General features: G+C 47.0%; 1 protein-coding gene across 1 annotated transcript in view; it reads right to left on the reverse strand.

The window, feature by feature from the left end:
* LOC102563571 (cystathionine beta-synthase) overlaps positions 1 to 18,324 on the reverse strand; it is a 44,363-nt gene extending 26,039 nt beyond the window's left edge. The window contains exons 1-3 of the mRNA XM_059720764.1: positions 18,224 to 18,324; positions 15,470 to 15,654; positions 6,580 to 6,686 (exon numbers count right to left, since the gene is read on the reverse strand). Coding sequence (XP_059576747.1) covers positions 6,580 to 6,686; positions 15,470 to 15,654; positions 18,224 to 18,244 — 313 coding nt within the window. The 5' untranslated portion in view covers positions 18,245 to 18,324. The remainder of the gene's footprint in view (positions 1 to 6,579; positions 6,687 to 15,469; positions 15,655 to 18,223) is intronic.
* Between the last annotated feature and the right edge of the window lie 3,722 nt (positions 18,325 to 22,046).

Consider the following 22,046-nt stretch of genomic DNA (forward strand, 5'->3'; position numbering starts at 1 on the left):
AAGATCCTTTTCTGCCTCCGCACTGACAAGAAGGGAGTTCCCCAGCCTGTAGGTATGCTGCTGGTTCTTCCTCCCCTGGTGCAGCACCTTGCACTTGTCAGTGTTGAAACCCATCCTGTTCTCTTCCACCCACCCCTGTAGCCTGTCTAGGTCTGATTGTGGCCTGTCCCTCCCTTCTAGTGTGCCCATATCCCCCTACATCTTAGTGTTGTCTGTAAATTTGAACAGGGTGCTTTTTACACTCCCGTCCAAGTCGCTGATGAAGATGTTGAACAGTGCAGGTCCCAGGACTGAGCCCTGGGGGACCCCACTGCTCATATCCCTCCAGGTCGAATAAGACCCATCCACCACCACTCCCTGGGTGCAGCCCTCCAGCCAACTAGTGACCCATTTGACTGTGTAGGTATCAACGCCAAGGTCCCCTAGTTTTTTAATGAGAATGGGGTGAGAGACAGTGTCGAAGGCCTTCCTAAAATCCAGAAAGACTACGTCCACTGCTACACCTGCGTCTAAGGATTTTGTGACCTGGTCATAGAAGGCCACCAGGTTGGTGTGACAGGACCTGCCTCTAATGAACCCATGTTGGTTGCCCCTAAGCATAACCTCCTCTGCTGGCCCCTTGCGGACATGCGCCAGGATACCTCTCTCAAAAAGCTTACCCAGTATCGAGGTCAGACTGACTGACCTATAGTTTCCTGAGTCCTCCTTCCTCCCTTTTTTGAAAATGGGAACCACATTGGCCCTTTTCCAATCCTCTGACACCTCGCCAGAGCACCATGAGTGCTCACAAAGCCGTGCCAGGGGTCCTGCAATGACCTCTACTAATTCCCTCAGCACTCTGGGGTGGAGTGCTTAGATACTACTTAGTATCATAGTGGTATCATAGTACTTAGGGTTGGAAGGGACCTAAACAGATCAACACGTCCGACCTCCTGCCCTGGGCAGGAACAGGTGCCAGGTTCATATCACCCCAGCCAAATATCTGTCCAGCCTCCTCTTGAAGACTCCCAAGGTAGGGAAGAGCACCACCTCCCTTGGAAGCCCATTCCAGAGCCTGGCAGCCCTAACTGTAAAGTAATGTCTCCTGATGTCCAGCCTGCACCTTCTCCAACAATTTGCGGCCATTATTCCCAGTAACCCCGGGTGGTGCCCAGGGGAACAGAGCCTCCCCCAATTCCCGCTGGTCCTCCCCCGGTGAGTTTGTAATTGGCCACCAGATCCCCCCTCAGCCTTCTCTTGTGGAGGTTGAATAGATTCAGGCCCTTTAGCTTCTCCTTGTAGGGCCTGCCCTGCTGCCCCCTGATCATGTGAGTGGTGCTCCTCCGGACCCTCTCAATGCTAGCCACATCCCTCCTGAAGTGCGGCGCCCAGAACTGGATGCAGTACTCCAACTGTGGCCTGACCAAAGCCACATAGAGAGGAAAGATCACCTTCCCGGACCTGCTTGTGATGCAAATAGTAATAAGTCATAAGTGCTACTAATTGCATAATTAATTATGATTACTAATAGTAGTAATAATAATAAATTTCAATCCCAAATTCCAGATTTCTGTAGGTTTTACCAGACAATGTGCCACAAGAAAAATATCAGAAGGGATAAAACTGAGCAGTAAAACACTGCACCATGGGATATTTACCCAGAATGTTATACAGAACATTTGAAAACATACAGAGCTGTGTGACAGTGAGTAGCAAGAGAAGTACTATAACCCAGCATAAGAAAGTGGTACAGATTGGGTTTGGGTTTGATATCATTAATTAGTGTATATGGAGTATACAAACTAATCTGGATTAATATCACTTTTTAGACTAACCTTCAGGGAAATACATAGCTCTCCTATCACTAAGGGGAAAAAAGACCCTCCCTGACTTTCACACAGAAATAATAACTCAGCTGTGCACTCAAAAAAAAAACCAAAATCCCATTGCAATGTAATCCCATTGCAAGATAATGCAATGTATTTGGCTCATAGAATAAAACTAACAGCATCACATATCCCAACTCTGCCAAAAAGAGGACTCCATCCAAGAGAAGTACATAACCTGGCTAAATGAAGAAGCAAAATTAAAAGGCTAAATTCACAGAAAAGAGCAGCTCATTTTAAGGGACAGGCCAGGAGTGGGCAAATGGAGCACCAGCTAACTTAGAACAGGCACCGGATTGGCAGCAGCTGCCTCCTCCCGAGCTATGAATATTATAGGAAAGAAATAAAAGAATAAAAACCATTTCAATATGTACCTACAAGACCAGAGCCTAGAGATGAGCAAATCATCTATCTATATGACACCTCCTCCCATTTCAAAACAACTACAACAGTCCGGCAGTGCCTTGTTGTCATTTGTGGTACTGTGCCTATGTTATATTGAGGACATTTTAAAACTGTTCATGGGGCATCCTGGAATCTTTTGCTCTGCCGCAGAATTCATGCATGTGCCTGGGCCAGTCTCTCTGGGCCTCAGTTCCTCACCTGTGAAATGGAAATAATAGCACTGCCCTCCCTCATGGTGGCAGTGTGAGGAAAAATACTTATGTTAAAAATGGTCAAGTGCACTGATGCTGTGGGCCATAAGTGTGCCCAAAATAGACAGAGAAAAGGGAACAAAGTGTGCATCACAGTGAAAGAAGTGCTGCCCAGCCTTGGTGCTCATAAACAGGAAGACAACTGGATCCAACCTCTGCAGATCACAAACTAGCTTAAAGATGATGAAAAGAAGGAGCTTAGAGCTTATTCTGATAATAAAAGGACTATTATCCTTTTACAACCACACCTCATGCGGAGAAAGCCAGAGGTACACTCTGCAGGGGTGAGAAACTTCTGCTCCTGCTGGAAAACCTGGCTCACTCCACAAGCTTAAAAGCCCAATGTTAGTCTACTTGTCTTTATACGTATTTAATCACATAGCCGACATTTGATGGATGAACTTGGCTAATATGTGTTGCATTTCCATAAGGAGTGCCTGTGGGTGCTTGAGAGGAGTCCCAACGGTAAATGTAGTCACAGAGGCATGGGGCTCCTCAAAGCTTGAGCAATGCTACAGGGTTGAGGAAGCCAAACAATACATCCTGGCCCAGATCCAACAAGCCTGGCACACACCTCCAGCATGTTTCATTGACAAGGTGCCAGACCCAGACATGGCCATCCAGGGCATGGACAGTTAGGGGGCTTGAAAATGATAATTTTTTTCCTGTTGTCCAATTATTATTATCATCATCTCTGGCAAAGGGAGGCCGGATACTAAAAGTTTGCCTAGGGCTGCCAGGAGTGTAGGTATAGTGCTGCAAGGAGCAGAATTGTTCCCGAGTTCTTTCTGTGCCAAACACCCCTTAGAGTGCCCTTACAGGGCTGTTCAACGTAAGACATTTTGCATTACACATGCCTCTGCCAGCCCTGGCCCTGCAGGCTGCAAGCCTAAAGGAGCTACCACAGTGGCTATACCTGGCAGTGGAGAGCTGCTGCAGCATCTGCTGCGTAACCAGCCTCACTGCTCCCTCTGCTGGACCTGCATGATGCAGGAGCAGTCAGAAGAGAGGAGCAGCAGCTGGACAGGACAGAAGAGAAAGGCCCTGGATCTCCCCCGAACACATCCACATAGCTCCTCCCACCCAAATCTCAGCACTCCCACATCCTGCAGCCTCTACCGACTCCATGTATCCCAACGTGCACTCAACTACCCCAGCCCCCTCTAGGTACACCCCAACATTCATATATTCCTACCAAAGCTGCCAATGTCCCTACTGCTTGGGATCAGGAGCTCCCCCTCTTCCCTGAGAAACAGCACATACACAGCTACTTAAAATGTATTAGCAGGGAGGATCATCATCACCCAAATCCAAGCTTAGTTCAATTTGGGCTTCTGACTTCTGGTTTGTTGTCATAGGTCCTCATTATACTTGCCTGCATTGATTTAGAAGAGTGTGGGATATACACCTAAAGACCCTGGGGAAATAACCTGACCTGTCACCAACTGTGTTATTCTTGGAAAAACTGTCAGTATTTTGAATGCGAGTCTGGCTGCTCTGTTGTGGGTTGGGAGGACAGAAGGTTGTTATTACTAAAATGAATAGCTTGCCATGGTAAGTTATATAATGAGTCACATTTTGGTTATGAGGAAATGTAAGAGCAAATTAGGCAGGCAAGGTTCTTTGGGTAGACGTGATATCTTTTATTAGACCAACTAAATAGTTGGGGAAAAGTTCTTTGCAAGTTTTTGGGCACAAACACCCTTCCTCAGGCATTGGGAGACTCTGCTGATATGTGTTCTCCATAAGAGCAAATTATGAATTTATGGTTAAAAACTCCAAAAAGGCATCCCTTTGCATTATTTTTAATCATGATCTTGTTTATTTTTCAGCGATCTGTCTAAAAGATCTGAAAGCTGTAAGATTAGCATCTGGAGGCCTGCTAGTTCAGCCTGACACTAGAAACTATACAGGCAGATGGCAGGCAGGAGAGACGCTGCCACCTTTAGGCGACTTAGACTTGGGAAACAGGGTTTCAAGAGCCATGGCAAGTGACTGGGGACAAGTCACTTAATAGGGTCAGATCTAAAAATATGGTTGACCTCAAGGTGATCCAAACCCTACCAGATTTAAGTGGGGGTTAAGGCATTTAAAGGAAGTTTCGCACCTTGGTGGGGCTGGATCTTTTAGTCTTTAAGAGCCAGCCCCATTCCCTAGCTCTGAAAGAGAGATAACAGCACTTTCCTACTGCCCAGTAGGGCTGTGCGAAGCTTCAGACAGAATTTCAGATCCGGAGAAACTTCGGATGTTTCAGGGTCCAAAGCAGCATGTCCGGGTCGAAGTGCTGGCCTTGTGAGGCTTCCTGAAGTGCTTCGGAGCCGCCTTGGAGATCCGGCCATACGGTATAATGGGGAAACAATAAAATATCTATAACTTCGTTGGTTTTTGTCCATTTGGATGACATTTTCAGGGGTGGTAGACTCTGCAGAGAGCATGAAGCCTGCCAAGTTTCAAGAAGATTGGTGCAGGGGTTTAGGGGGAACTGCCGCTCAAGCTGTGAATAAGCAAAACTCGTGCCATGGGTGACACTGCAGGTTTAAGGCGTAGCGGGGTGACAGCTGCAGGGATGGTGGCCCCTGCTGTGGCCACAAAGCCTGCTAGCTGTGGAGGAGATCGGTGCAGGGGATCTGGGGCCCTGCACCCCTAGCTGCTGATGGACAAAACTCATGACATGGGTGCTTGTGCCACTGTGTCTGTCTTGGGGCATGGGAGACACTACTGCAGGTCTGGCTGCTAAGCTACCAGTTACCAATCAATCATGATTCACTCAGGGACCAGCTCAATACACAGGACCTAGTTAATATAGCCAGTTAATTGCCATCAGTTAGCACCTACAAAACCAGACTAAGGAGAGGAAAGAATCAATACAGACAATCAACTGCCCCAAGACGACACAGTCAGTCCCACAAGCACCCATGCCACGAGTTTTGTCTGTCAGCAGCTAGGAGTGTAGGGCCCAAGACTCCCCCTGCACCAATCTCCTCAACAACTGGCAGGTGTTGTGGCCGCAGCAGGGCCCAGCATTTCTGCAGCTGTCACCCTGCTGCGCCTTAACACCCTGCAGTGTCACCCACGTCACAAGTTTTGCTTGTCTGCAGCTTGAGATGCAGTTCCCCCCAAACCCCTGCACCTATCTCCTTGAAACTTGGCAGGCTTTGTGGCCTCAGTAAGAGCTACCATCCTTGCACACACAGACATGACAGGAGTTGTGCTTTCAAGAATTTGGGGTACAGTTTCCCTAAACCCCTGCACCGATCTTCTTGGAACTTGGCAGGCTTTGTGGCCTCACCAGGGGCCTCAGCCCCTGCAGTTTTCTCCCCCCTGTAGTGTAACACACAGCCATGACATGAGTTGTGCTTTCATGAATTTGGGGTACAGTTTCCCCCAAACCCCTGCACCAATCTTCTTGAAACTTAGCGGGTGTCATGCTCTCAGCAGAGGCTACCATCCCTGTATGTTTCATCCAAATAGGACAAAAAACAACAAAGTTATAGATATTTCATTGATTCCCCATTATACCCTATGGCTGGATCTCAGAGGCAGCTCCGAAGCCGATTCATCCGGATTGAGGCAGAAACCCGGTCTGGAGGTCCAGATTGGATCACGGCCATCCGAAGCAGCCGGATCCGAAGCCAGATCGGATCGCTGCCGACTCACACAGGCATACTGCCCAGGGATGTAGTGAAAAGAAATATGTTAAGGATAGTGAGGTGCTCAGATACTACAGTAATGGGCATTTGCATGATGTGGATGGCTTCTTTACCACTGTTTTCTCATCCCCTCCAGCCCCTGCAATGGAATAGAAGCAGGAATGCTTTACAAACAGCTGTCAGAGGCCCTGTGACACTGCTGCTTCTCATTATGGGCTTAATTCTGAAAAATACTAAGCATTCCCAAAACATATGACGTTATTAGAAAAATCCAAACAGCCTCTCCCTTCCAGAATAAAACCATAGAATCCATAGTTTCCAGCTCTGACACTTACACCCCCAGTCAGTGGACCCCCCCTGATGTTACTCTTTGGAAAAATTAAAGAGTAGAGGAAGGACAATACTCACAGAGCTCACACTTGAGCCCATAGGACTTTCCAATCTTGTTGATTTGAACCATAGGAGTGTGGCCAACCTTCTTCAAAATGTTTGGCAGGATCTTTGTTTCTTCTGGCCTGAGTTAGTGAGAGAGAAAAAATATGCATATACTGAAGACAATGACAATCATCCAAGTACAACTGAAATGTAAACCAGAACAAAATTAGAAAGATAGACTCCAGATCCTGAGGAGTAGAGAACTGAGGGAGATTTTGATACCAGAAGGACAGGACCATGTTGATTGCCTAAATTCCTAATGGTGATGAGAGGTTGTGACAGAAAAGAGTGGATGTCTCCATTCTATGGACACCATGTGGGCATAGCAGAACCATAGAAAATCTTGCTACCATTTAAGAAATGACTGCGTTTTTGCTTCTTCTGCGATATGATTAGTAGGGAGAGAGGAATGGGGAAAGTGTCACCCATTCAAAATCAGGCATGTCTTTTTTTACTGTTTTGACCATCTCCTTACCCCTTAGCTCAAATCTGCATAGTTGTGCATGCACTGATACCCTGGAAAGAATTTAGAAAAGCAAGTTGTTAATGGAGCTAGCTTATTGGCCCTGTGAAGGAGAATCTCACTTTTGGTTTTGTAATCAGTTAGTCCCTTTTTCTTGTGAAATTAGCTTTGCAAATATAAACCAGTAAACCAATGACTAGCATTAAAAGAATGAGCATCCTGCCACAGCAGAAGGTTGGGAGACTCCAAAAGTCTTCTGTCCTCTCCCATCTTCCACTCCTCACATTTTTCACATAACATAACTAGTTACATTACTAGTCTGTTCTAAAGTGTGTCCTCTCTGAACAGAACATAAGCCAAGTTTATTCAAAGACACATCAGACTGGTGAGCAAGAATCAGGATTTTATGTCCTAGGCAATAAAAAAAAAGCCTGCACTACACCTGTTTTGCAGGCCCACCCAGAAGCACGGAGACTGACTGACTGTCAGCAATTTTCAGCTGTTTCTGAGCTAGCTGTTGCTCAGTCAGCACAAGTGTGAGTCCTCTGGCAGCACAAGTTAGGGTCCAGCCCTGCACACTCAAGTGGAAACTAGAAGGGAAGTCCTACCCACCTCAAGAGCCCAAGGAAATTCCATTCTTCAATGCACTGCCTTGGTCTACAAGGGAAGGGGCATGCTCTTCTCTGTTGCCACTGCCAGCTAGCTCCTACCACTACTGCTGTCACTGTGAGGAGTAGCTTCCATGTAAGGCAGCTAACCAGGAGCACTACTATGTGCCAGGTAAGCACAGTAAGTCGTGAAATACTGGGCCACGGTAATAGTGGAAACATTCATGGATTTTCCTACTATGTGAAACCATTTGACCCATGACATGTCATATATACTATTCGTGGAGGCTACAGACTTCAGCAGAACCCCTGTTAAATGTTTGGCAGCATATCGCCATGTCCATTGGGAGAGGAGTTATCTGGATCTGGATATCCTAGCCCATCTGTATGGAGTCTGCTTCTGCTTTTTTTTGCCTTTCCTGAAACAAAAGTGGTGCATACATATTGTAAAATGTTCCCCATCCCCTAGTCACTGGCTTGCAAGACAGAGGAGAAGGAAACCAATGGAAAGTAGAAAATTAGTAACCTTGTTCATTAGGTGTGAGGCTGCCTCTAGCCAACTTAAGTCTACACTGGGGCTGTGTCTTTACTAAAGGATGCCTGGGTTTAAAGACAATGTCAGCTTTGATACTTGGGATATTCAAAAAGGAATTATTGGAAATCCTCATGATACTGGGTGCTGAAAGTGAAAAACACTGCCATGGATTGCTGTCCACAGGATGCAAAGTTTCAGAGAATGTGAACCCTTGTCAAATAACTAAATCCAGACCAGACTTTGTCTCTCACCTGTAGAGGTGCAGAGTATTAGCTGGAGAGTCATGTATGTATAACATCAGTCTCAGTCTGACTGTTAACTTGCAATAAGTGTATGCATGTCAGTAAACCAGATCCAGAGTTCGGTCTCTGAAATGCAAATGAATCCTGTGTGCGCCTCCATTTGCTGGTCCAATAAGAACCATCAACCTTGTCGTTTGCAAAATGTGCAACCTCTTTGCTTGCAAGCCTTGTACCTTGACAGAACTATTAATCCTGCCGCATAGCAGACAGCTATAGACTTTTCACAAATGACTAAACTGTGCTCACAGTTAGACTGGGACAATTTGGCCTTCTGGGTTTATCTCTTCTTCGACTGGTGGAACTCATGCATTATTGAGCAAATGAAGTACACTTCTTTTTATTTCAACACACAGGTTGAAATGGCCTTTTGCTAAGTATATTGGGAGCATATGTTCTTGAAACTTTCAACCTCCAAAGGGAAAAAAGATATTATTGAAAGGCTGTTTATTGCACCCACCTCTCAAGGCACTGCTAAGATATTTTCCCCACTTGAATGCCAGAGTGTTTTTCTCTGAGCAGGATAACAAGCTGGATTTTTTCACCTTCCACTGCATTGCAGTCAGACAGGCACAATTCTCATTTATTATCATAATCTCAAACCTAAATCCAAGTAATCCATGGGCTAGCGGAGATGCCCAGGGCTGCCTGGTGACTAAGGCAGTCCATCTATGTGACATGTAAATTATATACACACTGATTTATTTAAAGCCATATATACACACCTTCTTTCATGCTTTCCAAAGCATGACCAAAATAACAGGTTTCCTCTCTCTTGATTTCAAGAGGCACAGGAATAAAGTTGCAATGAGGATAACTGGAGTCTGTGCCTAAGGTGGTCATTTGTCAAAAGAGGAAAGCATCTATATCTCAAAAATTATTCAGAGGATAAAACAGGTTTGGAGTGGATAACACAGAGATTACATTTTTTCCTTTGGTCCAAGTGTCAACCACATACTAGTTTTACAGTGACCCCTGTTGGACAGCTGCTTACCATGACTCAATAATTTACCTGGATCCAAAACCCAGTGAAGCTAACAACTTCAGTTGACTTCAGTGGGGTAGTAATATGGCCAAAGATGCAAAAAAAATTTTCCTCAAATTTGTTATTAAAAATTAAACTGAAGGTTTTTATTGCGAGCATCTATCTCCCCATTCTAGGGATGAATCACAATCATGAACTTTCAGTACTTGATATGAGTTGTCTTGCTTATGTGTGATAGCGGCAGGCTCACGATCACTGCACCATCAATGGCGTGCTCTGCCCGTTTGGTTTTGTCACACTGGGTTCTACTTGCCCACCATGACTTGTTGCCTGGGTTTTACCTGAAGATGTCATTCAGTGATCTCCCTTGGGCCCTGGGTGACTCTGTTGGCACTTCTTTTGTGGGACTCCTCTTCCCCTACACTCCACCCTTTTGAGCTCAAGTGGTATGGATCAGCTTTGATGGTATCCTGGAGTGATGAAGGTGCCAGTGTTCCCGCATTCAGGCTTTGTTTGACACCTCCCTGAAAAAGTATGGCCACAGCCTCATGGGCTAACAAAATGGGCAACCAAACAAGACTTAAACTAAAATAACTGGGATGACACGGTCCGCAGGGCAATGATGCCTGTTGTGCCCAGCGCTTCGTCTCAGTGTTTGGAACTTTTTGAGGCAGAGTTCACCCGGTGCACTTGTGGTCTCACATTGCAGGTGTCCCTGGATTGAACCTGTGCCTTGGGCCAGCTAGCACCTGGCCACATACCGTAAAGTCCCGTGGAGTGTTTCTTCATGCCAACACGACACTCATGATTCTGGTAACTCCCTACTGGGAGGCTCTGACTCCGCAGTCACGCAGGTGGGGTGAGGGGGATGGAAGAGTTCCCGAGCGGGGACTTCCCTGCTGTGGGCCCTGGCAGTGCCCACTGGGACACTATCCCAACCCCAGCTGACCTGTGCATTCCTGAACTTCTCCCTTGTGCTGAGTTGGTCTCAGTGTCCTCAGGTCTCACCAGGTGATTCTGCTCTCGGGGAAGTCCCCCTGTTCTAGGTGCTCCAGCTATGGGACTGGCAGGTACTTTTTCTCTGGCTGCAATCCCTTGACAAGGACACACTGGCTCTGCTCTGACCACAGGGAGAGCATCCGGTTCTGCTGCTGGTTCTCTCTTTTCTCCCTGCTGTGGTTCGGCTCCTTGATTCGTTTTATGCCCTGGGCCTCTAGGTGTCAGACCAACCAGCGGGACTTCTTCTGGCCATGTGGTGCTGGCTGATCCTCCCACAGACCGACCAGCAGGACACTGGTGCCAGGGTAAGTGGGGTGTGAGCCTGTCACATACTCCTCCATCTGTTCGATTGCCAGGCTGCGTCCAATTGGTGTGCTTCTCCTTGACTCAAGATCCGAACTGGAGCCTGCAGGTTCATGCAGTACTTCTTCCTCCTCGTGCTGGCAGGAAAGAAAATCTGCAAACACATTTTTCCTTCCAGGCCAGTGCCATACTGTGAAATAAAGGGTTGCAGTACTAACACCTACCAATCTAAGTGTTGTTCATTTTTACTGATGAGAGCCACCTTAGGGGGGAATGATCTGTCACCAGCATAAACAGTCTGCCCGGTAAACAACTCCACAGCCCATTTGATGGCCAGGCATTCCCACTCAGTAGTAGATTATTGGTGTTCAGACAGGAGCAATTTATGACTCACATACATTATTGGCTACTCCTCTGAGTTCTTACCCTGTGTCAAGACTGCCCCTACTGCAATCCCAGAGGTATCTGTCTATAAAATAAAGGGGCAATTAAAATCAGGAGTGTATAACACAGGGCTCTGGCACCAGGCTAGCTTGGTTTGTTTGAATGCCCTTTGTGCATTAGGTGTCCACTAAATCTTGTTTGGGAGGTGGCCTTGGTTTAAATCTGTTAATGGCATGGTTATTTCTGAAAACTGCAAAATAAACTTCTGATAATAACTGGCGAGTCCCAAGAAGGAGCAGATTTGCTCTTCCATCTTCAGCTGTTCAAAGCAGCATATGGCCCCGACTTCATCTTTCACCAGGCATATCTGACCCTGCCCCACCTGGAAGCCGAGGCGTACACTTGTTGGAGCACTAAGAGGCGGTTCATGAGTCTTTGGGACATGGCAGCCACACTGTGGAGGCTGAACATCATACACCAGAACTTGACCAGGACCCACAGTGTGCCAAAGGCAGTTTTTTCCTGCTGTATTGCTGCCATGGGTATTTGCCTGTACCCTTTTGTCATATCAAGTATGGAGATAAATTGGGACTGTCCTACCTTTTCTAGCATCTCCTCTATGCTTGGCATTGGGAACACATCAAACCTGGCTACCACATTCAGTTTCCTGAAATCTATGCATATGCGCAGAGCCCCATCTTCCTTGGGCAATATGACTAGAAGACTGTGCTGCTGGCTCCTGGATTCCCAGATTATCCCTTTCTCTAGCATTTTCCCCAGCTCTACCTTGATGGCCTCATGGAGTTTGTGGGGAATTTGCTTCCAAGCTTTGTGTATGACACAGCCCTCCAGCGTGATTATCCAATGCATGACTCCTCTGGCTTCCCATATCCTTCAGCAGTTGGTTGCCACTGTTCTTTGCCTCTTTTGGCCCAAAACTTCTGCCTGTAGTGTTTGGGAGAAATTTCCAGGTGATATAAAATGGCATCTTTAACTGTCTGATAGTCCAAGGGCTCAGTGCAGAAAAATGTGCAATAGGTGGCTTGGACCCACCCTGTTAGTAGTGGCCCAAGCTGGGGAGCCCACCAGCTCATGTCCCAGCCTGCCACTGTCACCAGGCATTCAAATGATTCTAAGTAGGTCTCTGGGTCATCCTTCTCAACCATCCAGGTCATCCAGAAAACTTTATGACTACTGCTTCCTGCCACTTGGACCTTAGCCAGTTATTCTACCCAGTTCTGCTGGCAGGAGAACAAGGCGCCATGGGTCAGCATTTTCCCGGATTTTGCCTGTGTAAGTTCCTGTAATAGTTGCAGGATCATCCTCTATGTTCGCTGCCAGGTTTCGTCTGGTCTCATGGCCCCCATCTCGTCCATGGCTGATCGGTTCATGGGTCACCTTGTTTCCTGGCCAATGCACCAAATGTGGCAGGCCCACAATCGCCATACCATCGACAGCATGCTCTACCCGTTTGGTTTTGCCTACTCACCCTCCACAACTTCTTGTCTGAGGTTTTACCTAGAGGTGTTCAATGGTTTCCCTCGGACCCCAGGTGGCTCTATTGGCATTTTTTCTGTGGGGCTCCTCCTCTCCTGCACCCCACCCCTTTCCGCCCAAGTGGTACAGATCAGCCTCAATGCTATCCTGGTGTGATGAAGGTGCCACTGTTTCTGCATTCAGGCCTGGTCTGACAGTTGCCTGTAGGAGTATGACCGCAGCCTCATGGGCTAACCAAATGAGCAACCAAACAATATCTGCGACATTGCAGGTATCCCTGGATTGAACCTGTGAATTTGGCTGGCTAGCACTTGGCCGCTTACCGTAATATCCCATTGAGCATTTCTTCATGCTTATGCAACTCATGATTCTAGTAACTCTTAACTGGGAGGCTCTGGTTCTGTAGTCACACAGGCAGGGTGAGGTGGATGGAAGAACTCCCAAGCAGGGTTGTCCCTGACATGAGCCCTGGCCATACCCACTGGGATGCTCTGTCTCAACCCCAGCTGACCCATGCATTCCTAGACCGCTTCTCCCATGTGCAGGGTCAGTGTTGCCAAGTGATTCTGCTCCTAGGGAAGTCTCCAGTTCCTAGGAGGCAGGTCAAGCCCTCCCTGGATGCTCCAGCTATGGGATGGGCAGGTGCTGCTTCTCTAGCTGCGATCCCTTGACAGGGGCATGCTGACTCTGCTCCAGCGAGAGCTTCCAGTTCTGCTGCCACTGCTCTCTCTTCTCCCCCTATGGTTCAGCTCCTGGGCTTCTTTCATACCTGGAGCCTCTAGGCATCAGACAAACTGGCAGGGCTTCTTCTGGCCATGTGGTGCCAGCTGATTCTCCCATAGACTGGCCACCGGGATACCAGCACCTTGCTAAGTGGGACATGAGCCTGTCACAGTGACTGACCACAGAGAGCATGAGATTTTGTTTTTGCTTCTTGATGGGGCAGCAAAACTGCTCCAGTCAGGAGAAAAGCTTGATGCATGCAGGTGGTTAAATACATTATAAACACTAGAGAGGGTGAAACAGAGTCCTTTCTAAATCACTCAGAATATCTCAGTAGTCGCCCATGTTTTAAGTTTCAAGTGGGAAGGAGGATGCTGACCTTATAGTACAGTAGGAAGGAAGAGCACTAGCAAAATTTCAGGGGCAATATAAGAAACAATAGTTTGTTTTGCTACCTCATTGCTCAGATACACCATTGCAGGGTGGCCTGGACAGAATGGAGTGTCATGTGAACCCTATAAAAGAGACTGCTGCTGGATTCTGTCTACTGGCTATTGAACTGGCAATCTACTCTGTAAAACTTAACAACCTTATTCATAGATAAAGAGAGGCCCTGCTGGGAAACCGACTTTGGATAATAAAGTTACAGAAGTTACTGTAACTTCTCATTTAAAAACTGCTTTGTGCCACTTTCTTTGCACAAGTATTGGCTCAAAACTGAGCTGTGTTATAGGGGGTTGCTGCAGATGTCAAACAGGAACAGGTAATTGCTTCTCCTATTAAGCAGTCAAATCAGATGGTTGTCTGAGGGCACATTGTCCATAGAAGTACTGTGGAAAGCAATTAGAACTGGACACTGCTTCAAAATTCAAGTACTCTCTTCCTCAAAGTTTTGGAAAGTTTGTGTTTAGGGGCTTCAGTTCAGACCTGCTATAGAGAGAGATGGGTCCAGGTCTTTCAGTTTTGACCCAGCTAATAGTGGTGTTTACTAGAGCCTTTCCTACATTTAATTGACTCTCTCTCTACTTCGAGGACAGAAAAAAGCTTCCTTGTCTGATTACTACCAATATTACACAGACTCTACCCTTGTTCTTAGGTCCACTTGTTGTTCATTTAGACTTGGAGACTGGTAGTCATCCTGAAATATATAGGGCAACCCTTATTTATATAGATCGACTTGGCTTGGCTTGCAGGATATTTAGAGAGCCACCAGTTTAGTTTGTTCTGTAGTGCTACATCACTATGAGAGGAAAGGTCATCTAGTATGAGGGGAAGAGCAGTATTGTGCTCATGGTACTGGACTAGGGAGATTTGGATTCATTTTCTACCTCTACCAGACACCTTTTGTGAAAATGGCTTCTTCTGTGCCTCTGTGTGTGACAGTTTCCCCATCTGAGAAGAGTGGATACAATACAATGGGGTTAATGCCTAGTTAATTAACATTGGTAAAGTGTTTTGCTGTAGGACCACAAAGTATTAGCAATTCTTTCTCCTGTATTGCCTTACAATACTAATGATCAGTCCCACAGAACAGTACCACCCTCTGCGAGGAAGGTGGCAGAACTGCTTGCTTAGTCAATGTTCTTTGTGCATTAACAATGCTATAAAGAGCAGTAGTTTAAAAAAGCAATAGTACCTAATAGCTGCAGTCTTCCAAAGCACCTGCTAATTATGAGTACCTTAGCTTTCTGGTTCCTAACTTCAGCCCCCTAGGGGCCTGATTTGCAGCAGCGCTGAGCATTTCAAATTCCAGTTTAATTCAACCTCTGAAAACCTGATTCTCCAAATGATGTTTTTGACTATGTAGCCCTCTGTATGTGCACTTGAGCATGCAGAGCTGGACTGTGAGTCAGCTGCATCCTTCTGTGATGTTAAAGACAGGAAGGGCAGTACTGCATGGACAATTAGAACCTGAAGGATTCTTTGAGGAGAAAATATTACCAATATAAACCATTGCTTAAAATGTTGAATCTGACTGTGCATATTCGAGTGGATCCATGAGGCATAACTTCAGGTGACACTAGGTTTTCTGTATTCAGAACCCAGCTAACACAAGCAGTTACTTACAAGGGCATACAAGAATGAGGTGACTCAGAGCTGGGCGTCTCTGTCGTCCATGTGCATTTACTGGGCAAGTTGGGAGGAGTCCAGGTGGTGTCAGTTTGGTTTTCTGGATTTTCTTCACTGTTGCCATTCAGGAAAGGACAGACCGTTGTTGTCTTATTCATTGTGGAAACAGAACCCATAGTAAGCTGAAAGAATAAGCGTAGGGAAAAATAACTTTTGTCATCGAAGAACTTAATGTTCAAGATTGGGTGTATAAGCCAAGAGACCCATTTGTGTTGAGGGATATATGATAGTATAGGGAACACCCAACTCTAAGTATGGGTAACTAATATAACTTTTCTGATTTCAAATAGGGTCCTCAGTATTTTAGTATTCAGTATTTAGTCCAAGGCAATATTTTTGCCATCAAATTAAGGAACTAGAAATCAGTTGTAGTTAAGTCGGACACAGTCGGCAGTAAATTATAAAAACAAAAAACCAAAAACCCTACAAGACAAAATATGGATTAAAAAAAATCCAGTATTTATTACAGTGTGACCACCACATGGATTACAATAAAACTTAGCTCAACCAAGGACAATTTCCATTAAAAACTTGATTTGTGGCTCTCTATGCCCTCCTAACCTAACACATTTCTCCTTCACCATGCCTATTCAGCAAGACCCAGTGCTTAGTATATACAAGGCCCATTTCTGCTCCCTCCCAACCCAATAGGAGCTTTCCTATTGACTTGAATGAGAGCAGAGGGAAAAATCACAGTATGTGCAATGATTCTTTATGCTTTTATAGCACCATAAGCATGCCTTGCACTCAACGGTGATATGCAGAACAAGGGGATAAAAGCCAAGTTTCTGTATTTCACAATACATTAGGAGGGCCTCAAGGTTCTGCACTGTTCTAAGATGTTTTGAGCTTTTTTACATCAGAAATTCAGGTTTCATGAAGACTGGAGGATTATGATGACTAGAGGGCTTACAAAACAACGGGAGCAGAGAAGGCAAGCCAGAAATCAGATTCAATCCCTCACTGTGGCATCTGCATGCTCTAACAAGAGTTCCCAGACTGAGTTGCATGGAACCTCAAAGAAACAGAGGGATAAATGTTGTTTTTTGGCCAAGCCAACAAAAGAACTTCTTTAGAAGAGGTGCGTAAAGTCATGGCCCATTTATATTACAATTGAAGTTCTTTCAGCACCATAAGTAATGCAGCTATGGTAATGGATTTCTCAATATGGTTGTATTTCTAATAGAGTTTTATAAGAAGGTTCAAATAGCTGCAAACGCATCACTGCAACTTGGATCTGATAAAATGGAACTGACTGTAAGAAATATAAAATGCAAATGCACTTTTGGATCCCCAAAATCTCTTTCCTGCTGGTTCACATGGGAGGCTAAGTCCTGTTTTGAGCTGTGTTAAAGAAACAGACTGTCACGGTGGGGTCCTCGCGGAGGGCCATGATCTCCTTGAGGCCCTCTCACCGTGCTACTCCGGCCCGAGGGCACCCTCCATTCTCGCCCGCCACGTCTTGATGGAATATATAATAGGGAGGCTGCCTTGTGTTTCCTCGGGCCTGTCAGCTCCTGGACCCCTCGTGGGTCTCCCCGTACAATGGGCGCTACCCAAGCGCCCTAGCCTTATGGGCTATGCGTGGCTCCTACCTCCCCTGATACCACGCCCCAAGCCTCGCAGATGTAATGGATGTTGTTCGGTCTATACGCCCGCTTCCCGGGCCTCCTCTCTCATGCCCAGCCTCTTGCTGGGACTCTCGCCTGGCCCACTCTGGGCCTCCCCTGCCGGTGTGGTTCCGCTCCGGGACTCTCCAGCGGGCCTCTGGTCCTATGGGCCAACCGCACGGATACCCTCCCTGACTCTGGCTCCCTGCGCTGCTACTCCCTGTCTTCTCAGGGGCAACCGCAGCGCCCTGCCTTGGTCTGAGGGGTATTACCGTACTAGCCTGCGGCCGGGCTCGCTATGCCCGTGCGCCCACACTGGGCTACCCAATAATACACAAGGGCGTTCCCCCTCTCTGGGGGCTCGCTGCGCCGCACTGGGCTACTCAATAATACACAATGGCGTTCCCCCTCTCTGGGGGCTCGCTGCGCCGCACTGGGCTACTCAATAATACACAATGGCGTTCCCCCTTTCTGGGGCTCGCCGTGCCCACACTGGGCTACTCAATCACGTACAAGGGCATTCCCCCTCTCTGGGGGCTTGCCGCGCCCACACTAGGCTACTCAGTATGGCCCCAATCTCTAGGGCTGCTCAGTATGGCGCTCCCCCCTTCTCTGGGGCTCGCCGTGCCCACACTGGGCTACTCAGTAATACCACCCCTTTCCTGGGGCCGGGGGGCTATGTTCCCCCACACGCAATCCGGGGTCTCGGTCCCCGTCCGCAACCTACGGGTTGCGCCCGCGACCCACTGGCCGCGCTCCTCGCCACCAGCTGCTCGCGCAGTGGCGTGCGAGCTGCGCCTTCGGGGTCTATGTTCCCCCACATGCAATCCAGGGTCTAGGTCCCCATCTGCAACCTACGGGTTGCGCCCGCGACCCACTGGCCGCGCTCCTCGCCGCCAGTTGCTCATATACTGGCGTGCGAGCTGCGCCTTCCCTGGCACTAGGGCACCCCACACTCTCTGGGGTCCCTGTGATTGAGGCCTCCTCCAACCCCTACAGCCTCACCCAAGCCTCCGGGTGTAATAATACAAACACAAAGCAAAACCACAAGCCCCTAGGCTGTAACACAAATGCAAGCCACCTGGCCATAACTCCTCATCATAGCTCAAACCTCCAGGGCTATCATGAGCTGTACTTGCAACTTAGGCTCCTTCCCATATCTCAGCCGAGGGAGCTCCTGCCTCTCCGACTACTGGCAGAGAACTGCCAGCCTGGCCTCAGCCCTGAGCTTTATAAGGGCCAGGCCCTGCCCCCTACAGGCAGCTGGCTCCGCTTGGTTGCTCCGGCAACCCGCAGCTGCGCTCATTACCTGAGCAAGCCTCAGCTGGGCTCGTTATGTCAGGCCAGGGCGCGCTCACTCGCTCCCTGGCAGTTTCTCCTCTCTTAGGAGCAGGCACTAAGGTGCCCTGCGACACAGACCTTGCAACTCAGCAGTCTCAGGTCACAAACTAGTGTTTTGTTTGAATCATGTGACGATTGCTGCCAAATCTTATTGCATTATTGTGGGTGTGGTATTTTGTAATTAGAGCAAGTAGATATACCGTTGTTTAACTTGAGTTGTGCAAACACATGAGGACAGTATCTTGAATCTCCTGTGCTTCGTTTCTGTGAGTCCAAAGGTTTCATTTTGAAATCTTTTAAAGGGCCAGATCATGAGAGTATCTTGAACCTCCTATGCTTCATTTCAGTGAGGTCAAAGGTTTCATTTTGAAATCTCTTAAAGGGCCAGATCAAGCTGTCATTGAAATCAAAGTGATCAGCTGGTTTCGTCAAAAGTAGAGAGGGAACCAAATTCTGATTCAGATCTAAGTTTTACAAATAGTTCCTGTGCTTTATTACGGGCAAATCAAGATTCTGATTCCCTCATCTTCATAGGGTCTTTATCGTTATTATAAACTGAACCAAAACTCCTGATCTAAAAATCCACTGAAATTTGGAAGTGTTTAAACTTTAATTCTATATTAAAATTTTGCAGAAAGATTACTGCACTGTAGATCAATGCCCTATTACAGTTGGAAGCGAACCAAAATTTGATTCCATTTATATATCAATTTGTAATTCTAGTGGTTTGTTTTTTGCTGTGCTCTTCTAAGCAGTTGCCAGTTTAGATTTATATATTGAACTGTGCCAAACTTGGCATCCATTTTGGTTCACACAGGTTTGTAGACCAAGAGCTCTGCTTTGAAATTCACATTCCAACCACTCCAGAAATTCACAATGTAACTCTCTTGCACTCCCCAAGTTTCATGTGAGGTACATTTTGGCTTGAAAAGCTCACGAAAAACTTGGACTGGGTTGGAAGTTTGCAAGAGAACGCAAATTTCATTCATTTGGAAGAACAGCAGAGCTCTGTGCAGATAAACATGCATCTTGGTAAAGAAATAGATGGCTCTGTTTCTATCTTAGATACCTAAATACGCACATTACAGTGATATGAGAGTCTTAGGAATTTGGAAAGATGTGGGATTAGAATATAATACGGAGCTGGAGGAAGACAAGAATTCAACTGCTGAGCAGTGGATGGGATAGATGTGGAGTGGGAGCACCTGCCACAGCAGCCCAATTCCTCTGACTCAACTATGAAAGATCTGGCGGTGATAATTTTCACACACACACACACACACACGTTACATGCCTCCCAAGGCTGCAGGGGCATGGCAACTGCCTGCAGGCAGCAGCGGCAGTGGCAGCAGCAGTGGGAGTGTGGTGGCAGCGAGTGAGGAGCTTCTGGCGGGAGGTGGGGTGGCAAGTGCTGACCACCCACAGGCACTGCCTGCAGCAGCGGTGGCGAAGCTCAGGGGGTGCATGTGCACCTGCGTGCACCCCCTACACATCGCCAATGCACATACACACACACATACACACACCAAGTAAGTGGTTAAAAAGTCCAACAGATAAAAAACACAAGAAAGCACTCAAGATTTTGGAGTATTTTTTTAAAACCGTGTGGGTCATCAGTACTGCTTCTGGTAGTCCTCTGTTGGCCTGTACTAATGTCCAATCTGTTCATTCACCAGGGTGCATGAATAGAACACCCTGCACAGTCTAATCAGAAGAGAAGAGGGAGGTGACTTCTGGTTATTGTTCCTTATCAGACATGGCTGAACGTTCCTAATTGTTTCCCACTGGCTGAGAAATGACCAGGGTGGAGAAGCCACAAGACCTAATTCACCCCCCTCCGCACGAAGCAGAAAGAGAAGGTTGTACTCAAACCAGTGTGGGCTTGTCTGCATGGAGACCACGCTGCTTTCTACTACTTTATCAGAAAGATTAGCTGTGGCACAAAAGGAATAGGGACGTGTGGCCTGCCAACCTTGTGGAGCTCATAGCTCTGTGAGCATTTGCATTTGGAGGCACCACTGTGAAGGCAATCTCGATCTCAGCTAGGCCCTCAGCACACGTTCCCAGTCTCCTTTGCCTCGGGAGAACAGTTGGATTGGTGCCTGCTAGGTTCCTTGCCAGGCCTCCTGAGCTGAAGGCAATAAATGTCACAGAGGGGAAGTCAATGCTGAAACCTGTGTTTATCATAGGAGTTATAGAGGGTAATTATTGTGCTGACTACCATCCTTGCACTTATCTAAATACTCCATTCAGATCCTGACTTGAGACCTACTTTTACTGTGATGCCTATAGAGCACTGCCAACTGATAACAGCCAGACACATGATCAAGTGAGAAAGTCTCTAGTGATATTTGTCTAGTCAAGGACGCAAATACAATCTGACACGTGTGCCCAAGGTTAGTCATCGCATTACCACTACTGCTATTTTCCTTCCAATCCTTTGTTTCACCCACTTGTTGTGTCTTATTTTAAACTGAAGGCCACAGGCTCTTTGCAGTAGGAACCATCCTGTACTCTGTAATTCTGCAGCATCAAGTCCAGTGAGCTTGCAACCAGTTTGAGGCCTTTAGGTACTACTAAAAGGTAAACGAACAAGTAAAATAACAATAATAAAGGTGGAGGTGAGAGCTTGCTGCATAGTACAGCTTTTCCACTTCTTTGTCTCCCTTTTCTGTAACTGGTTGCAGTTTAAATGAGGGAATAACTGTATGCACAAATACAGACTGGGGAATGATTGGCTAGGCTGCAGTACTGCAGAAAACCCTCAGAGGATCAGGTGCTCCTGCAAAAACAGCAACAGCATACTTGGTTGTATTAACAGGAATGTCACTTGTAAATCTAGGGTAGTGATTCTTCTACTGTAGTCAGCACTGATGATGCCTCTCCTGGGGTACTGTGTCCAGTGTTGGGCCCCATACTTCAAGGAAGATAGGAATAGACTGGAAAGAGTCCAGCAGAGAGCAACAAAAATGATTGGAGGCTAAGAAGCAAGATTTATGATGAAAAGCTGAAAGAAATAGGACTATTAATCTGAAGAAGAGAGGACTGAGGAGGGATTTGATAACAATCTTCAAATACCTGAAAGATGATTACAGGTTTCCCTTGCTTTATGCGGGTTCTGTACGTGTGAGGGTCATTTGCTCTTATGCAATGACCCTTTTTATATCAACAATTCATTATATGCAAGGTAAATTCACTCTTATGTGATCGGTGTGGTGGAAGCCCACAGTCAGCTGCTTTGTGAGGTGCATTGTGGGAGTGACGTGCACCAAAATACACTCCTGTGTGGATCTATGCTCCTCGCTTGTTGTCTGCAACACGTGTTTCTGTGGTTGCCATCCCCATTATGGCTTCTAAGCCTCACTCCCCCCAGCCCCACCCCACTGGTGGTGGAGGGTGATGAGAGCCCCGTACCTGCTGATTCTCCTATGGATGTTACCCTGCCTGTACCTCCTACTAGTGATGTGGAGTCTGACACCAAAGACCCTTCACCACCCTCTCTTCACACCAATTCAATATTCACCACTGCACCCTGTGCTTGTGTGTACTGTCTGCTGTTGGTG

This window comes from Alligator mississippiensis, chromosome 1 (genome assembly GCF_030867095.1).
Source record: "Alligator mississippiensis isolate rAllMis1 chromosome 1, rAllMis1, whole genome shotgun sequence".
In the NCBI taxonomy this organism is placed as follows: Eukaryota; Metazoa; Chordata; order Crocodylia; family Alligatoridae; genus Alligator; species Alligator mississippiensis.